This window comes from Panulirus ornatus, chromosome 67 (genome assembly GCF_036320965.1).
Source record: "Panulirus ornatus isolate Po-2019 chromosome 67, ASM3632096v1, whole genome shotgun sequence".
Classification (NCBI taxonomy): Eukaryota; Metazoa; Arthropoda; class Malacostraca; order Decapoda; family Palinuridae; genus Panulirus; species Panulirus ornatus.
Window position 1 is genome coordinate 10,846,683 of NC_092290.1, and position 19,407 is coordinate 10,866,089.

The 19,407-nt window shown below is 41.4% G+C and overlaps 1 protein-coding gene across 1 annotated transcript in view; it reads left to right on the plus strand.

The window, feature by feature from the left end:
* LOC139747151 (equilibrative nucleobase transporter 1-like) overlaps positions 1 to 15,025 on the plus strand; it is a 20,645-nt gene extending 5,620 nt beyond the window's left edge. Inside the window, 9 exon segments of the mRNA XM_071659101.1 lie at positions 1,361 to 1,547; positions 3,585 to 3,754; positions 4,037 to 4,160; positions 4,548 to 4,571; positions 4,574 to 4,729; positions 5,362 to 5,466; positions 6,523 to 6,718; positions 10,716 to 10,827; positions 14,732 to 15,025. Of these exon segments, the coding sequence (XP_071515202.1) occupies positions 1,361 to 1,547; positions 3,585 to 3,754; positions 4,037 to 4,160; positions 4,548 to 4,571; positions 4,574 to 4,729; positions 5,362 to 5,466; positions 6,523 to 6,718; positions 10,716 to 10,827; positions 14,732 to 14,848 (1,191 nt within the window). The 3' untranslated portion in view covers positions 14,849 to 15,025.
* Positions 15,026 to 19,407: the final 4,382 nt, after the last annotated feature.

The window sequence follows — 19,407 nt, forward strand, 5'->3', positions numbered from 1 at the left end:
AGGATCTCAGCTTGCGAGTGGATGTGACGTCCTCACAGCAGAAGTTTATAGACAGCCGTGCCAAGACGTCAGATTTGTTGAGCTACGAGAGCAGTAGACGAAGCAAAGAGCGAGCGAGTTGGATGACATACCAAAGTTTAGGGGGGGGGACTCATGGTCCTCGAGGCTTGGCTTTCCAATAAGTTATGTTGTTGTTAGGATAAGCACAGACACCACGTATGACCCGGAATCGTGAGTGGAGACTATACTTGGATATGAAAAAGGGACTCATGAGAACATCATTAGAAGATGACTGGGCATCAAGAGAGAAGTAAGATATCAGGAGAGGCTGTTAACAGAAGAGAATTACGAGAACGAGGCCAAAAAATAAGGAATAGATAAAAGAGACGGGTCTATCAAAGAGGGAAAGGTCGTGGAAGGGGCCAATATTACCACTGTCTGAGTCCTAAGTCACCCTCAACAGCTGGACTATAGAGGTGGCAATTATCACACATTTTCTTAGGGTATGAAGGCGAGGAGTTGGGTTTTGTAGGTCACGGTAGTTGAACGCTAGTGTTAACCATCGCCAGGAGTGGTTTGCATCACTCAACCAATGAGAGGCTCTCTGAACGAAGACATCCCAGCTGTGTCACTGTAGCAAGTCACTCTCCAGTGCAATTAATGCAGGAGAGGCTGGACGCAACGTACCAGCGAATACACAGGAAGACTTATGGTTGTAATGCTATACTGCGACCTTTTGAGCCAGTTTTTTCTGAATAAGGAGCTTGCATTCTTAGGCATGTGTGTGTGTGTGTGTGTGTGTGTGTGTGTGTGTGTGTGTGTGTGTGTGTGCGCGCGTGCATAAATACATGCTACATTTATATACAAGGTTAAGAGATGGAGCGACAGAAACGCAAAACACTCTCTCCTTCTCACAGTTGTTTGCCTCATCAGCAGCTGGTCTGTCTCCCTGAGCAAGGCATGGTCAAGGAGACGTACCGCATCTACGAATATCACCTGTCGACGAACACTCTTTCCTCCCCTCCCTGGTAAATGCAATGAACCCCCAGTGACACACGAGCGCTCACCTTCCTTTCCACTCGACCTGTGAGGTGTTACCGAAGCGTCATTGTCTTTCCGTAAATACCCGAACCGCATTCGGCGCTGTGTCGCAGACCTTACAATGGCACGTTACGTTCTCGAGCCTCGTGAGAGATTGCCAGTCACGTTGCCGTATAGGTTCCCCCCCCCTCCCCATTCAAGTATAAACACCCGGCCGTACGACCCAGCACGAGTGGTCTGGGGCCAATGTCTTTCGCAGCCCCGGTCAAAGACACCGTGAATAATGCTGTACTGTATCTCTCTTGACGGTGGCGTACAGTATGTGAGAGGGTGCATGGCTCAGGACGAGAAGTACGTGCAGCTGTACTCTGTGGTGTGCGTCGTGTACGCCGTTCCAGGGGTCCTCATCGGCTACTCCCTCCATCACCTGGGTCTTGCCTTCACCCGCCTGGTAGCGGGGTCCATGCTCACCGGCGGATTCCTCCTGCTGTCTCTCACCACCGAAGGTTAGTGATCCAGTGTCTCTTCGCCTGCAGAGGGCAGTGTTCCAGTACCTTTTGTCTCTAAGAGATCAGCACTCCATTGTCTCTTGCTCCCAGAGGTCAGTGTTTCAATGTCTCTTGTTCCCGGAGGTCAGTGTTTCAATGTCTCTTGTTTCCGGAGGTCAGTGTTTCAATGGCTCTTGTTCCCGGGTCAGTGTTTCAATGGCTCTTGCTCCCGGAGGTCAGTGTTCCAGTGTCTCTTGGCTTCCAGAGGTCAGTATTACAATATCTCACGATGTAATAATCGCACGAAACTGCACCTGTGATTTATCCTGTTTCATTTTTCTCCTTGATTAGTAATCACACACACACACACACATATATATATATATATATATATATATATATATATATATATATATATATATATATATATATATATATATATGAAAAACGCGTTATGGGTAAAAATATGCCTGAACAACGACCATCTCAGATGAAAACGAAAACAGAAAATGAAGAATCAAGTAATTATTCAGAGCTCCTCAGGTGCTTGCTAGCGGCAGGAAAGTCACAGAAAACGTGAAAGACGAAAGAGGTGAAAGTGGATTCCGCAACTTCACTTCCCAACCGAAGGAGGATTACAGATAATGGCCAATCCTCATCCGTCTGGTCGCCACAAAGAAACTATGGGAAGCAGCATTCAGACGCATATCATGGATCCAAGCCTCAGCGGCTTGTTACGACCCCAGCCCCTGGAGCAGCCACGTAAGCTCAATGGTCTAACAACGCAGTCGAGCCTAAGTGACCACGAAAAGGCACTATTATGCCAATACCCTGTCTCCACACATGTGCCCGGCAGAAAAATTTAAATCGATTAGGTTACCGTACGAAGTCAAAAGCATTACTTAACAAACATTAGGTTACCGTACTTACAGCCTAAAGCATTACTTACAAACACTTTAAGGAAATAATTCAGGCTCGGTAGAAACTGCAAGAAAATTACCTAAATACCGAATATTTACAAACACACGATTTGGCTGCCAGCATAAAACATATTTACATAATATCTATTACAAAAAAATGTATTGTCACATTGGTGAGGACAAAACCAACACTGGAGAAATCAACAGATAATTCTGGGAACAGTACATTTCAGCCCAAAAACATGTACCGCAGATACCAAGTAAGGTCATACTTACAAGCGATATTACAGAAAGACTAGGTTGAGTATACCTCCTGCGGCAGATTAACATCTGATACACCAAGGAGCCGATAGAAGGCTGGAGATGAAGAGGGCACGGAATAAGGATGTCAACAAAGATAGCGGATACGGAAAGGAGACTCGATCACTGAGACTTGTGTAATGTATATCAAAGTAAGAAATGTATCTACTCCTCTGCAGGCTCTGAGATACCAAATGCATTTCCAAATAACCTAAATAAAGAGATTGATAAATGTATTACCTATAAATCATACTGGATACTATGCTGTAATACATATATCAAAGTCTCTACACGTTAGAGAAAATGAACTAGTTATATGGGAAACTATACTAAATTGTATAATTGACTTCAAGGGGACAATTGTATCTTCCCCCAAAGAAACCGACAACAGGAAAAAAAAAAAAAATGACGAGAAACTGAAAGGCAGAAATATATCACATTAAATGAAAAAGATCATTTACACTTTCCAAACAATGCTAGTATTGTTTAAGTAATTATTGGAAATATACAATTTACACGTTCACAATTATATATATATATATATATATATATATATATATATATATATATATATATATATATATATATATATATATATATATATATATCATACGAACCTCCAACGACCAGGATCGAACCCGGGGCTCCTGCGTGGCAGGCGGGAGTGCTACCTGCCACGTAGGGGTCATGTGTTCGATTCTGGCTGTTGGAGGTTCGTATGATATATATATATATATATATATATATATATATATATATATATATATATATATATATATATATATATATATATATATATAATATGAGGACCTCAGAATGTGTTGTTCGTCCACAGCCTCGCCAGACTACCTGTGGGGTGCTGTCATCTTGCTTGCGGTGGGTGGCAACACCATCAGGATTTCCGTCTTACAGTTCGGGAACCTCTTCCCTGAGCACCGCGGCACAGCCATGGCCGTCATCAGCGGCATCTTCACCCCTTCTGCTGGCTTGTTCGTGGCTCAACAGGTGTGTGTGTGTGTGTGTGTGTGTGTGTGTGTCTATTAGTGTAAGATCAGTCAGTCTCTCCGGAGGGAGTTCAGGGAGCGAGACAGTAGTTGCTGCAATAAGTAGAATCAGAAGCACGTATCTTGCAGCGATCGCAAGTTCAGTCGCGAAAATAAACTTTCTTCCTTTTTTTTCTTTAGATATATCAATACACGTAGTTAATCCCTCAGAGTTTAAATAGAATTCGAAGATGTCAGTCCTTAATGTTGACGAGATATAGATGAAATTGGGTTGATTCTACAGTACGTGTACGAGAGCGGCTTCGGTTGGGAGCACTGCTGCTGGACCTTCGGTGCCGCTGCCTCCCTTATCGTAGTGGCGACGTTCTTTCTACCCCGGCACCACATCCCTTACATTACCGGCTCAGGTACGTCTCTGATATCCTTGCCATGCTGATGCGGCATTCACATTACTATCATTTTCTTTTTTCCCCCAGTGTATATTCCGGTTGATGAAGGCACTGGAGGTGGTGTTCGCCTTCTCGTAATTAGGGTTACCTGTCATCTTTCATTGAGCATAAGCTTTTCATTCCGGGTAGATCTAGGAGGAACATGGTATACTTAACAAGCAGTTGTATGGCGTACATTAAAAGTAGGAGCATATGGTTCACTTTGCAAAGTCTGTGCTACTGCAAAACTATATGTCATGTTGATGTTATTAATTGTGGTGTGGGAGGTTCCAAAAAAGGTTTACTTCCACCAGTATATCCAGTATGAAAGGAACGGTTCCTCAACTGTACGTTCTCAATCTCCAGAGGGCAAGGAGGATGGCAACGAGAAGAGGAGGAAGGCACAGGGGGTCCCATCATCCAAAGTTTATTCTCGGTGTCTTCCATCCTCAGCTGTTACTGGCTTTTCATCAATATGTTCGGCGTGACTCTCTACACCACCTACTTCAACTCCTGGATCAACAAGTTCGCAAAGACGAAAGAAGAAGGTATCAAGGATTAGCTTGGTTGTCATTATGGTGAAAAAAAAAAAAACATGACGGTTTCTTTTCTTGGTTCACTTCTGGTATGCGCATTCTGTTACATATTTCTAAATCTCCAACGCTGCTCATTTATATTTAGTTGAATATTTCTGCCAGGGGGTGAGGGAGAATGTGATGAAAACCTTGATCACTATCTTTAGGTTATTTTGGTGGAAAATCCTAAGTCCCGCTTCACACAACTGATGTTGCAAAATGTGATTCATTTTATAGGGTATATCTGTCGTGCCTTTCTCAAAATAAAGTTGCATTATTCTTTATTTCCAAAGAAAAGAAAGATAATGCGTAGGCCACAGTTATATAACGATGCATACAGTCATATTCAAACCCTCATATTTTCACACGTACACGTATGGGATATCCATGGACATATAATCACATTTTCATGCAGATATACATACAAATGAATATGTTTTGGTGGTATAGTAGTCTTATCCTGACACTTGAACATAAAGACTGAGGGGCAAGCTACGTAGAGGGCATCAGTTCATGCATCACAAGTTATCTGTTGTATCAGACAACATTCTTCATGATCAATGGATGTTTAATCAGTCTCTGATCCTCAACCACTGACTCGGCAGCTGATTACTATTCGCGGCTGTTCGGCTTCGCCAACATCCTATGTGCGCTAGTCTCCCCTCTGCCCGGCCTGATGGTGGACAACATATTCTCCATACTCAAGCGAGGTAAGTAACGTTCGTGAGAACTGTTTTCGCGAAGACATTTGTTTTACATAAAGGACATCTAAGACTCTTACTACAAAGAACTCAATCTGAGTTCCAAACATGGTACACACGTCTTCAAGTTAGATCTAAACATCCTAGCCACAACTCGCTCACTGAACTTGTCAGTAAGATTTCCATACAAACATTTAGACGTGGTATTCGAGAATACCGTTCTGAACTCAAATGATGAACTCATAATTGTATTTTTTTGTAATGTGACTATGTGAGAAGTTCTTTTTATTAACCTTTTCTATCCCAGCTTTATGTACTTGTATGACGATGTTTTGGGAGGTCATTTCACAATTACAGAAGCGTGGTACACGCATCTCTGTTACACACGAAACAGTTGCCAAAGGTTAGCAAATTCTACTGAAAATGGAGAAGGTCATGACTTAAAGGGTATTGGTTCGCAAAGCAACCTTAATTATACACTCGCTGGTCCCCGTCTCTTACACTTCTTGCACCACAGAGGATGGACGAAAGACCAAACAGATACAGAACAGGAGAGCAGAGGTACGTCCGTGGTTGCCTGTGGCGGCAGCTTGACAAATGGTTTATCAATAATGGGGTTCTAACGGTAGAGGGGGAGAGAGAGAGAGAGAGAGAGAGAGAGAGAGAGAGAGAGAGAGAGAGAGAGAGAGAGAGAGAGAGAGAGAGAGAGAGAGAGAGAGAGAAGGTGCCTTGGCCTTTCACTGTGTCCCATCTTCATCCCTTTAACATTGGCATGGACTGAACTTCATCAGTTTAGTATTCACAGCAGCTCTGGAGCTGGTTCAAGTCCCTTTGCAAGATACTGGAACCTCAAAGTAACTCTTCGCGAGCCTGTCATTGTAACCTAGTCCCTGAACCTATTTGAACACCCTGGATCCCCTTTACTGCCTCCTGTCCAAGTGATAGGCCGAAGTATACAGTAAAATCACGAGGAAGTACGAGGGTTTGTGTGGACGATGTATCATTGCGTTAATAGAATAGGGAATCGAGGTATTACGATAAGTAAAAAACATCTTCTGGTGGCAGGTAAGGCTGGCGTGATGGTGAAGATGGCGATGGTGCAGGCCATGATCATACCCATGGTGACGGTGAGCCTAGTCGTCATTACACAGATTACCTCCCTCTTCTTCCAGTCGTCTGTTGCTGTTTACGTGGGACTCTGCTGTCTCATAATCTCCAGGCCTTCGTGTCTGGCTGTGGCCAATCCATTTGTTAGAACCAGGTATGGTGCAGAACTGTGTTTGTATGGTGATTACAGTATTTGTGTGTTACAGTAGGAGTGTTTATAGACGGCCGTGTTGCATTGTCTCATAACTCTGTGTGTGCCGTGTCCTTAAGCTTAACTCTGTGTGTACCGTGTCTTAAGCTTAAGCCTGCACACTTCATACAAGTACATAAACACGCTCCAGCCTGAGAGCTTCTCCTACAACCCCGAGGGGTAGGTAAGCACTTCGGGATGGCTGTGTGTGTGTGTGTGTGTGTGTAATCATCAATTTGTAGGTATTTGCAAAGCATAATAAGCGAGTCGTACTAGTGGGGCTCCATCTCTTGAAGTTTCTTTAAATGTCATGCAAGCTTTTAAACTCCCTTATACTGTTTGCACACACAATTACTCACTTTATCTCTTGTATCCCTTGCCTTGCCCTCATACTGTAAAAGAATGTATTTACGTTCCTTCTTTCGAGTTCTTTCCTTTATTTTTTGCTGTAACTTCAAGTCGTCGTCGCTATCTCTCTCTCTCTCTCTCTCTCTCTCTCTCTCTCTCTCTCCTTTTTTCTTTCAGAGGAGGGTTCATTGTCATCGTCCTCTACTTTGTGTAGCAACTTGATAGTTTTGATCACGTTCCCTTAGGCACCTCTTTCCTGCAATGGGCAACTCTGTAGCGTCTAGCCTCTCCCACTCACTCACCTTTTCCTGTGGTACTTCCTACTCTGGACCTTCTGTATAGAATCTCTTAATAGTTCTTTAAGCGAGGTGACGAAACTTCTGCGTATTCTGATCGAGGGCTAAAGTAAGTTGTCAGTGTTGTGCTGAACATTATCTCCATCTCTTTAAGTGCATTTCTCATATCAACCAAAGGACACTTATCTTCTTATCAGTTCACCTGACGTGGGTTTTGGCGATAGGCTGGAGCCTTTGTCGTTCAAGTCCCTTTTACACATGTTCAAGTGGCTCATCTTTCAGTGGATTATATTCAGATCGGGGCTTTTTTTTTTTTTTTCAGTGTGTCCCATCTTCATAATTTTTCCATTGGCTTGGGTCGTACTTCATCAGCCATGTACCAGACCCACTCTGGAGTTTGTCCAAATCTGTTTGTAAGTTTATATGCAGGTCTCGTCATTCCTTAATTTTCTAATGAACCATGGCATCATCCACACAAGGATATTCAGGTATGAATTGATCCAAGTCTTTATGGCGAGTCATTCACAAGGATCAAGAAGAGCAAAGGCCCTAAAACTTAGACCTGCGGCAGGTCACTGGTAACTCCAGTTCAACTAACAAAGGCTTTTCTCTGACGTGCGTCTCCCGCTCCCACTCTCCCAAGATCATCATCCATGAGTCATTTCATGACTCATTTCCAGCACATCCACCCTCCTGCGCACAACTCTATCCATAGCCCACGCCTCGCAACCATACAACATTGTTGGAGCCACTATTCCTTCAAACATACCCATTTTTGCTTTCCGAGATAATGTTCTCGACTTCCACACATTCTTCAAGGCTCCCAGGATTTTCGCCCCCTCCCCCAACCTATGATTCACTTCCGCTTCCATGGTTCCATCCGCTGCCAGATCCACTCACAGATATCTAAAACACTTTACTTCCTCCAGTTTTTCTCCATTCAAACTTACCTCCCAATTGACTTGACCCTCAACCCTACTGTACCTAGTAACCTTGCTCTTATTCATATTTACTCTTAACTTTCTTCTTTCACACACTTTACCAAACTCAGTCACCAGCTTCTGTAGTTTCTCACATGAATCAGCCACCAGCGCTGTATCATCAGCGAACAACAACTGACTCACTTCCCAAGCTCTCTCATCCAGAACAGACTTCATACTTACCCCTCTTTTCAAAACTCTTGCATTCACCTCCCTAACAACCCCATCCATAAACAAATTAAACAACCATGGAGACATCACACACCCCTGCCGCAAACCTACATTCACTGAGAACCAATCACTTTCCTCTCTTCCTACACGTACACATGCCTTACATCCTCGATAAAAACTTTTCACTGCTTCTAACAACTTGCCTCCCACACCATATATTCTTAATACCTTCCACAGAGCATCTCTATCAACTTTATCATATGCCTTCTCCAGATCCATAAATGCTACATACAAATCCATTTGCTTTTCTAAGTATTTCTCACATACATTCTTCAAAGCAAACACCTGATCCACACATCCTCTACCTATATATATAGGACTGGGTCCCGCTGACTCGAATATGTGTAAACCACCAACACACAATATTGTTTTTCAATGTTAGTTGATACAGCGCGGGCAAATGAGACCCTGTGCCTGTGTATGTGGGTGTATTTGGTATGCGTTGAGCGAGCCAATGGTCCGGTACATGTGTTTACAGTCAATGTCATGCCCGAATACTGCATGAACTTAATCGTGCGATCATTGTTTGAATTTTGTGAGAATAGACCTCTGCACTTAGGTTGCCATTGTCTCGTATAGACCTCTGCATTTAGGTTGCCATTGTCTTGTAGCCTCGTTCTGTTATGAGGATAGAATTCTACACTTGGGTCGCCATTGTCTTGTAGCCTCGCTCTGGTATGAGGATAGAATTCTACACTTGGGTTGCCATTGTCTCGTAGCCTCGCTCCGGTATGAGGATACAATTCTACACTTGGGGTCGCCATTGTCTCGTAGCCTTGTGTGCACACCCGAAATTAAGATTAGGAACTCACATATCGACTAGCCCCGAGGGGAGGAGGAACAGTAGGAATGGCCTTGTGGGATTACTATCATTTGTTGTACGGGGGAGGGAGGGAGTTGCATTTATACTCGTGAGGCTTTCTCTCTCTCTTTGGACTGTCTCTGCCATCACACATCTTTTTAAACTTTAGGTATGTATACTCCTCACCGCTTTTACAACATGCAGTTTATTCCAGTCACTCACCACTCTCATGTCAATAAAGTACCTCTTTATGTCTTCCTAGCTTGTTATCATGTTGTGGCGTCTAGTTTTATTCCATCCCTACATCTATCGAAGAACTGCTCATTGTCTACGTAATCAGTTTGGTTTGGAATCTCAAAGGTTATGATCAAGTCACCCTTTACTCTTCTCTCTCCCATGGTGGGCCAACTTCAGACCACTAAGCCTTCCTTTCTAACTCATCTTCCTCAATTCTGAAACTGCCTTTGTTACCCTCCTCCGGACCTTCTCTCTTAGCAAGTGTGCTTCTTCAGGTGGGGCGAGTCCAAACTTGGGAAGCTATATCTAGTTTTGACCTTACGTAAGATGTGATGAGCTTCCACTATGAACTTCAGTTGTGATATTTGCCAGGTGACACTTGGTCTCTTTATTCATTCTCCTGAGATAGGAAGCTAGTGGCGGGTCAGGGACGATATTGACCCACAGGGAGTCACTCGTACACAGCAGATTCCTGTTGCTATTATCCTGCGAGAAGTTATCCATGTCGAGGTTCTCTCTCTCTTCCCCTGTGACCCATCCTCATTGCCTTACATTTACCAGGGCTGAGCCTCATCAAACATGTAACAGACCAAGTATAGAGACTGTCTTGGTCCCCGTGTAAGTGACGTGTTATTTGTGTGTTACGAGGGAGAGAGTTTTGCGCTCGTGTTGCCCCGTCTAGAAACCTTGTATAAAAATGCTACATCTTTTCCCCAATATATGCATGGACATAAACACACATGCGGTCAGCGTGACTTTCCACAGTATATATATATATATATATATATATATATATATATATATATATATATATATATATATATATATATATATTCTAATTGTATAGCGGCACGCGTTTGCTTCACTGAGTTTTTACTGTTTGTATAAATTACATCAGGAACACCGGGCGCACAGGACAATGAACATTCTCACTCGCCACATCCCTCAACCCACCCCACATAGAGAGCTTTCTTCCACAAGCTTTAGTTGTGTGCCTCTACGTCAAGCAGGCTGTGTGTCCGAAGTGAAGGTAGTCAAGTGTATCTATGCAGCCAATATCTTTCCAGGTTTCCGGCAAACCACTTCAACCGCTTGATCGGAATCCAGGGAACGATCATATCCGTGATGACCATGTTGCAGTATCCTCTCTTCGCCTGGGGGCAGACACAGTACACTGTGGTGAGTGGAGCCCTGGTTCCTGTCCTCTCTACACCTCTATAGTCCCTACTGGAGTATAATAACCTTACAGCCCCGTCAGCTACCTTCTATGAAAGGACGGATCTTATCACTTTCTTGGATCACCTTCAGCCTTTGATCACAATTTATATATTTTCATCCCCCATTATTACTTCGGGAATTCAGTATATTTGGAGGTAATTTTGTATCTCAGTCCTTGCGCCTTGCCCCGTGCATCACCAACAGATCTGGCAGATGATCCTGCTGTGTGACCATCACCATATCATCATGACTCGTCTTCCACTTTGCACTTAAAAGCATTCTATAGTAGTCCACGTCTTCCTAATACACATCCTATGCTACATTTTTTTATGTAACTTTCTTTCTCGTTATTCTCATTATTCATTCACTTGTATTTGTCCCTCTGTTCCAGACGTTTTGCCAGAAATGAGTTACATGAACTTTTCGTACAGTCCAAATTGATTCAGTGACCTTTAAGTTTTAGTAAATTTTCTCTCGTTGGTAGTCTTGGCGCTACTGTAAGGAAATTTACAATATCGACGTTGGTGACCCGTTTAAGAATTTTAAAACGTTCTATTGATTTGCCTTGGACACGCATCTTGCTTAGAGAGAACAAGTTTAATTCTCGCAATCTGTTCCTATACAATTTATTAAGCAAGGAAGGAATCAGTTTAGTTGCTCTTTGCTGCACTGCTTCCAGTTTGAAAATATTTTTGCTTAAGCGGGAGGCCCAATGCACTGCATATTCGAACTGGGATCTAATTGGACTTTGGTATTAGCTTTATTGGCAGCCTTATCACAGTGCTTTGAGACTTTGAAGTTGTGGAAACTTGACTTCCAGATCTTTTGAAATCTCTTCCTCTATAAATCTAAGATCTTAATCATTTATCTGCCCGCCATCAGACAGAAGTGTATTGTTTCCCTGGACTTTGTATGAAATAAAAACCTGTCTGGGGAAATGAGACAAGAAACTAATCATATTTCTCTTGATGATATCTAAGCAAATGGTTCCTTCTGGACTCCAGAGCCTTTCCGAGCTCAGTGTGTTCACCACTCTTGAGCTACGAGAAGTGCCATGTCTTCAGGTATATGCAGCAAGTCTCAAATGAGTCTGACATGTGGCTCTTGTTAATGAGAGTCCATCCCAAATATGGGGGTAACTTTGCGCTAGAGACTTGGAAGCAACGAAATGCGTAAACATAAGACACGACAGGGACCGGTTTTGTCTGGAGTGACATTTTGATACTCAGTTTTCAAAAGATTGATACAACCACGTTGATTGGTGGAGTGGAACTGCATAGAAAACATTTAAGTGTACGATACCGAAGCGAAAGAGGACAGGGACAATGTCCAAGGGTAATGCTAGGGACCTGAAAAGTTATTTCAATGTGGCCCTTGTCTCGCTTGTGAGTGCTTGCTTGGACTGTTACCTATAGAGATGTTGTAGTTCTTGACTTGTCTAAACATCCACTGATCATCACTTGTTAAACGTTTATATGTATGGAGCGCATTGTTTCGAAATGATGCCAAGGCCATGTGCATCATCTGCAAACATTTTTATCTTCAGAGTCCAGTCCGTCAGGGATGTCATTAACAGCAGTGGGATCAAAAAAAACTTGCGACACGCCACAACACCACCCGAGTTGTTCATGACTTTTGCTGCTTCTCTCCTGAGTGATGCTGGGAGGCAGAACTCCCAAAAAAGATACCATGGATGTCAGCTGTTGGCTCACCAGCCGGTGAAGCTAACATGGTTGCGATTGAAATCATAGTTGAGGTGACAAGCTAGGCAGGAGTGCCTGAAGTCTGTGGTGCTTCAGAATTTTTGAAAGATGATGACACTCCCATCATCCACAAGTTTCGTACAATTCGGGTGTCAGAATGGTTACAGGGTAGCCCGGTCATCCACGTTGCAATTAAAGGGGAGCCACGTCCTAGTTGGTCTTGCTGGCGCATACCTGAGGTCGTATGGTAGTTGTTCTGTATACAGTTGATGCAAACCTCTAGTGTCAATAGGTCAATAGGTATTGCTGTGAACCAGACTGGGTTTCATGGTAACCTACGTTTGACTAATGTATCCTTCAAGAACCTCTGACGATGTGTAAAGGTCCACATAACAATGAGGTTTGTGCAGAATAGTGATTCAATTTCTACACTACCTTTCCTTTCGGTGCTGTGGTGGATATCTGAAGATTTCCCAGATGTTCGAGTTGTTCTTGTCCCCAGCATTTTCTAGTGCCTGTTGTGCTAAGTAGAGGGTTAGATGGACGACTGTAGGTAGCTAAGTCTTGGTGAGCTGTGATGCAAAGTGGCACTCTTTACTGATAACATAATTATCTTTAAGACTGTAAATATCCCATAGATGGCTCTTACACTTGATTGAGATGAAGTCTACGAAGCCACGTCATTCTTGACTCTAAGAACACAATCTAGACATCAAGAGCCCTGTGGGTTGACTTCATGAAAACACACATGACACGGATCTGATAGTCTTGTGATGTGGTACATGGAAACGTTACTTACAGCATATGGGCTGACTGCTCCTCCCCGAGTCTGCAAGACTGACAGTGCTTCTGAGAGGACGAAGACCTTTCCTTGGATACTCTTTCTCTGAATTCCTACCGTCTGGATGCGACAGTGGAGAGGATAACTTTCAAAGCAGAATGTCTGTGGTCTCCAACATCCTTCTGTGTTATATGAAGGGGGACTTCTCATCCAAGCAGCAATGATGGTGATTTGCTCTATTTCTGAAAGGGAAAAGTCCCTAACTGGAGGTCGAGGGGGGTGACAAGAAATCTCCCAGAGGCAGTATATCACTTCCTGTCACCAGTGGGAATGTGCACTGGATGATCAGTTGAGTGTCCTGGTCTGGAAATCCAGTGCAAAACACAGACCAGCTAAATGATCTCATCATTGATAAAAAGTGATCTCATCGCAGGACAAATAGACATCTTATTAACCTCACCGAAATTATTGTGTCTGTTTGACTTCCACAGTCACACGTAGTCTCAGTGGGGTAACATACCTACCCACCGCAGTGGCGTGAAGATTCTATCACTATAGGATCAGATGTGGCTGATGTACGTGTTAGGAAGCGTTCTGTGGTCTCCAGTGCTGGAGTTAGCACTCATCACTGCTAGTATGTACACACTCCACTACTACAATATTCTTTTAGCATCAACGCCTCTAGCTATCATGGATCCTTCCCTACCACCGGCAAGAACAAACCACTACATACCCCACCACCTGCAGGAACAACCCACTATATGCCTGACCACCTGTGAGAACAATCCACTACATGCCTGACCACCTGTAGGAACAATCCACTACATGCCTGACCACCTGCAGGAACAACCCACTACATGCCTGACTACCTGCAGGAACAACCCACTATGCACTCCATCACTTGCAGGAACAACCCACTACATGCCTGGCCACCTGCAGGAACAATCCACTACATGCCTGACCACCTACAGGAACAATCCACTACATGCCTTACCACCTGCAGGAACAACCCACTGTATATCCTATTACCTGCTGGAACAACTCACTACATACCCTATCGCCTGCTGGAACAATCCACTAAATGTATGCCGTTAAAGTTCAAACCACTTTTGTCGTTTCCACTCTGTACACTCCTGTTGCCTGACTTCTTCCTTTTAACTATTTCGAATAGTGTTACCTCTTTATCACAATTTCTAGGAAGACTTCAAACTACTTTCAACTTCACATAACCATGATATCTTTCTTATATATTTGGCAACCTCCCATTTCCCTGTTCATCATCAGCTTACAGTATATCCAGGATGTAACTAGTTAAAAAGGAACCATTAGTAAAAATGATAAATCTCACCTGTGGCGTCCACTTGGGGTGGACTTGTTGCAGGCCATGGCGGTGACAGTGGGCATCATGGTCCTTGGACTAGCTCAACCTCTCCACCTTCTGAACCGCTCCTACCTCACCCGTGTTCTTCAGCCCTACGTCCAGATCACCAAAGTCTAGAGATTCAGTCATCTTATATTATCTATCTAAATATATATATATTTTTTTTTCTTTTTATACTATTTGCCATTTCCCGCATTAGCGAGGTAGCGTTAAGAACAGAGGAGTGGGCCTCTGAGGGAGTATCCTCACCTGGCCACCTTCTCTGTTCCTTCTTTTGGAAAACTGAAAAAAAAAAAAAAAAAAAACATATATGTATATATATATATATATATATATATATCTTCTTTTTCATACTATTCGCCATTTCCCACGTTAGCGAGGTAGCGTTAAGAACAGAGGACTGGGCCTTTGAGGGAATATCCTCACCTGGCCCCCTTCTCTGTTTCTTCTTTTGGAAAAAAAAAAAAAAAAAAAAAAAAAAAAAAAAAATATATATATATATATATATATATATATATATATATATATATATATATATATATATATAAATATATATATTTAAACTATATGTGTAATATGTCTGTAATGACCTCAGCCCTTCATTTATATGTATGGGTATTTTCATGGCATACGTTCAGTTTATACAAAAAAAAAATAATGGATGGGTTTCTAATGTTCACATCTTGCAATCATCTTTTTGAAGCCCAGCTATTGAAAAGGCTCCTTTCCCCTCTTCACCATCTAATCTCCACCATAAAGTTGGTGCTTGTAAACATTTATTCCCCACAGACCTTTCCACGGTTTACCCCAGATGCTTCACATATACTGCTGGCTCACTGGATCTTCTGTTTCTCTACTTTGAAGCCAACTCAAAATTTCTTTACCCTCTCTATCTTTGGTTTTATGTTTTGTATACCCCCCAAACTCCATCCTACCCAGTTTTTCCAACTCTTTAACTTTCTGCCATGAAGCTCAGCCCCTTTCACATCCATGTGCTAAAATCCTCTGTTTAGAGTAATTCAATGTACTCTAAGAAGATTGGGTTAAGCTCTCCATGTGATGATTCTAATAAACTAAAAGCCCTTTCTTATACCTCTCCCAAACTATGTGAAATATATTCAATTGTCAAACAACCAAGTCGACGCTTTTTTTTTCATCTATCAATGAAGTCTTCCATTATACACTTTATTTCTGACCCCTTAAGGTCCAATGTTACTATCATACTCTTTTCACTTCCACTTGGAAAGGCTCACCCTAACCCCAAATCCACTTTGAATTGCTGAACGTGGCAACTTGAGAGAAAGCAGTGGTCATCCCTATATCTTTACTGACTTAAGAAGCATCCTTACTGCTTCTCTGACCATAATGGTACAAATGTTCATGTACAACATGATGGGCTGTAACATAGCCTGATGCTTATATAAACATACATTCGTTCATGGAATTCGTTTCCAAAGAATAACATTAACTAGCATACCAAAGAACTGAGTAACACTTCAATTAACACGTATATCTTTCATTTGTTAATGAAAGTCTAAACTATATTACCTGAATCGTATTATTGTGTAAAATAAGAATAGAATTTCCATGCAATTCTTTCCTTGCTGTGATTCTAGGAAATTATTTTTGATCGATGGATTTTTTTTATTTCTGCTGCAAAAAGTAGTGAATTAATTGTGCACTCATACCCATTCAGTGGGTGGCAGTGCAAGAGAGGATAGAGAGTGCACAAAAGGTCCCGTGACTGATGTACATTTAATGTTACTCAGAGAAAATTGTGAGTAAGGATTTGGTGGAACCAAATGCCTTTATAGAAGAAAACGTCCTCAAAGAAAGAAAAAAGTTATCTGAACCTTTTATTTAAAATCTGGAGGGGATCTATATCAGTTTATCAAATTGTACATACATGAAAGTACAATTTTCATAACAGCAAAATTCACTCCTATTCAGTGAATGAATATCATTCTGAACAAAGTGTGCAAATGAAACATAAAAATGTATGGCAGACATGATGGTATATACTAAACACTAACTGACAGTGGTAAAGTGTTGCACAAGAACCATTGCTGTGATATTGAAGTAACCATAATGGGTTCTGTGCTCAACTAGCCAATCTAACAATTTATCATATTCTAAAACCCTTTTTGTCTGAGAATCATGAAAATTTGACATGAGGGTATCTTATGAGTTCATTCCTGCCAAATTTCATGTTTGTCCAGATGAAAACCTTAACCAAACTGCAAGCTGACATATGAATGTGACTGATGGACAGAAGAATTGCCCAAGCAATAATAGAACTAGCCAAGCAAATAAAATCCCTTACATTTGCTGGTAAAAAGTGTACAGCATTTACAGATGCTGAGTAAGTATATCTATTTCCTTTAATATCAAATTGCTTTCCCACCTCGACAAGGTCTGCATTAACTACAGGGAGTCTTCATATGCAGATTCGCCCAGCAGGTGCCTGGAGTCATCATAATCCTGACAGTTTTTACAGTCATGTTTTGCAACACTGCTCATATTTTGCTAAATACTGGTCATTACAGGTGCTTTTGACAAACACTATCATTCCCCATAAGTAATTCTAAAAGTGTAATTATACCAGTAAGTAAATGTGAAAATATGTGAGTAATGACCGTAAATGGTTATTTTAGTGAATGCGTACCAAGTGGACTCATTCCTTCCCGGACCCCTCCAATATGACTGCAAATTATATTCACGCTAGAGCAAGGCCATACCCATTATATTGACTTATTCATTTCTCCATTTCATTTACCTACACTTCCTTCAAAAGCAGTGTTACAATCCATTACTGAATTTGTGTTGGATACTCTTTATTCTCTCTGCTCAGTCTCTTAACCCCTTCTGACCATGGCCATAAAAGTTATATTAACTCACTTTTTTTACACACCCTGTAATTTTAGGAGCATCTCTTTCACTTTGTAGTGAGAAACAAAGACTCTGAACACCTCATTATTAGGTACAAATAATGAGTGGCTTTCTACAATTCACCTGGTATATATTTAAGGTTAGAATACTTTTGTAAATACATGAAAAGTGTTTTCTGTGATGCAATAGTTGCATGTTTTAAATAAAACAATATTCTAAAATACTTTCATAATATTACTACTACCATATCATTACAACATATATAGTTTTCATTGTTCCTCCTCAATTGGGAAGAGATTCTTTGACCCATTTTTACCAAGTTCAAAGTCATACATGGACAATAAAAAGAGTGCTAACAGTATCTTAAAAAATAATTGCTTTTTTATCCTAAATCCAGTTTGACATGAAGGTACTCATTGTAAAAATCAATTAGCAAAATATATGAAAATATATTCAAACACTAACTGTTTGACAAAATGAGAAAATTCTTACTTTACTCACAGATAATCTATCTTTACATTAATCTTCTTTCACCAAAGTGGAATTTGAATAAAAATTTTCAGTGTGTCATTTCATCAACTATGCAATACCATATGATACTGAATTTGATATTTCAATGAATGTAACATTTTAAACTTATAAAAAGAGGGTGGTTGAAAAGGTACAAAATGGAGAGCTGAGGTAGCATAAACATATGTAGACAAAGTAATGAAAAGTTTCTTTTGTACAAGGTTTGAGGAAAATACGGATAAAGGTTGAGGGTAAGGTGGTAGAGACCGAGAAAGAACCTGCGGTAAAAGGGTGGCTGGATGAAGGAATCTGTGGGGATGTGTTGAGATCATGGTGTAAGGAGGGTTATCATTCAAGAGCTACACTACTATAATGGGAGAAAGTACAAGATAATAAGTGACTTATAAAACATCCTTCTACATACAATATATTACGACTGCTGTCAAACTATCAACAGGACCAAGAATGACCCACAGCACTAGCTAACAGGATTTACCTGACATTATACCCGTCCTTATAAAATACAAATAGTGAAAAGATGAATGTGTTACAGTCTGAACAGTCTGAACCTACATCTCTAAATTCTGGCCCCAGAGATAGCACTGTACGCTATAAGAGAAAATTAATTCCTATTAGTACTGCATACTGTTATCAGTGATGCTACTTCCAGAGAAATACTTGTGTGGAATAAACCTTTATTGTAAGAAATAAAGGTGTAAAAAGAATTGAGACTCCTAGATTTCTAAGCCTACACAGAACAATCTGAGGATAGATGCTCTCACACCTTATTGGTCTTGCACTGGAATACACTGTACAGAAAACTACTCCAGTGAGTGAGGTATAGTAGCAGCTGTAGTTCTTTTAATGACTGTGCATATCTATCAACAAACCATTGGGGTACTTACAATGCTGGCCAATAATTGACACCAGCCCAACTCAATTGATAGCCAGCAACCAGTTAGAATATATCTATCTGGATGACCAACCTCAACAACAGGTGAGTGGCAAATGCATCCTTCAGCTTGCTTTATGTAGGCTGACATAATTCTTATTCAACCCTTACAAACTATTTTCTATGCCTGACTATTTGCTATGGATACAAAAGGTTTAATTACATGGTAAACAATCTACCAGTGATTAGAGAGCACACACTTGTCCATTGCCAGAGAATGCCTTACGGAATCTGAGAGGAATATCAGGCATATCAAATACAGGCTAATGCATGTGGAAAATTTCCTGGTCATGCACATGGTACATCTAACTCAGAAACTGGTAAA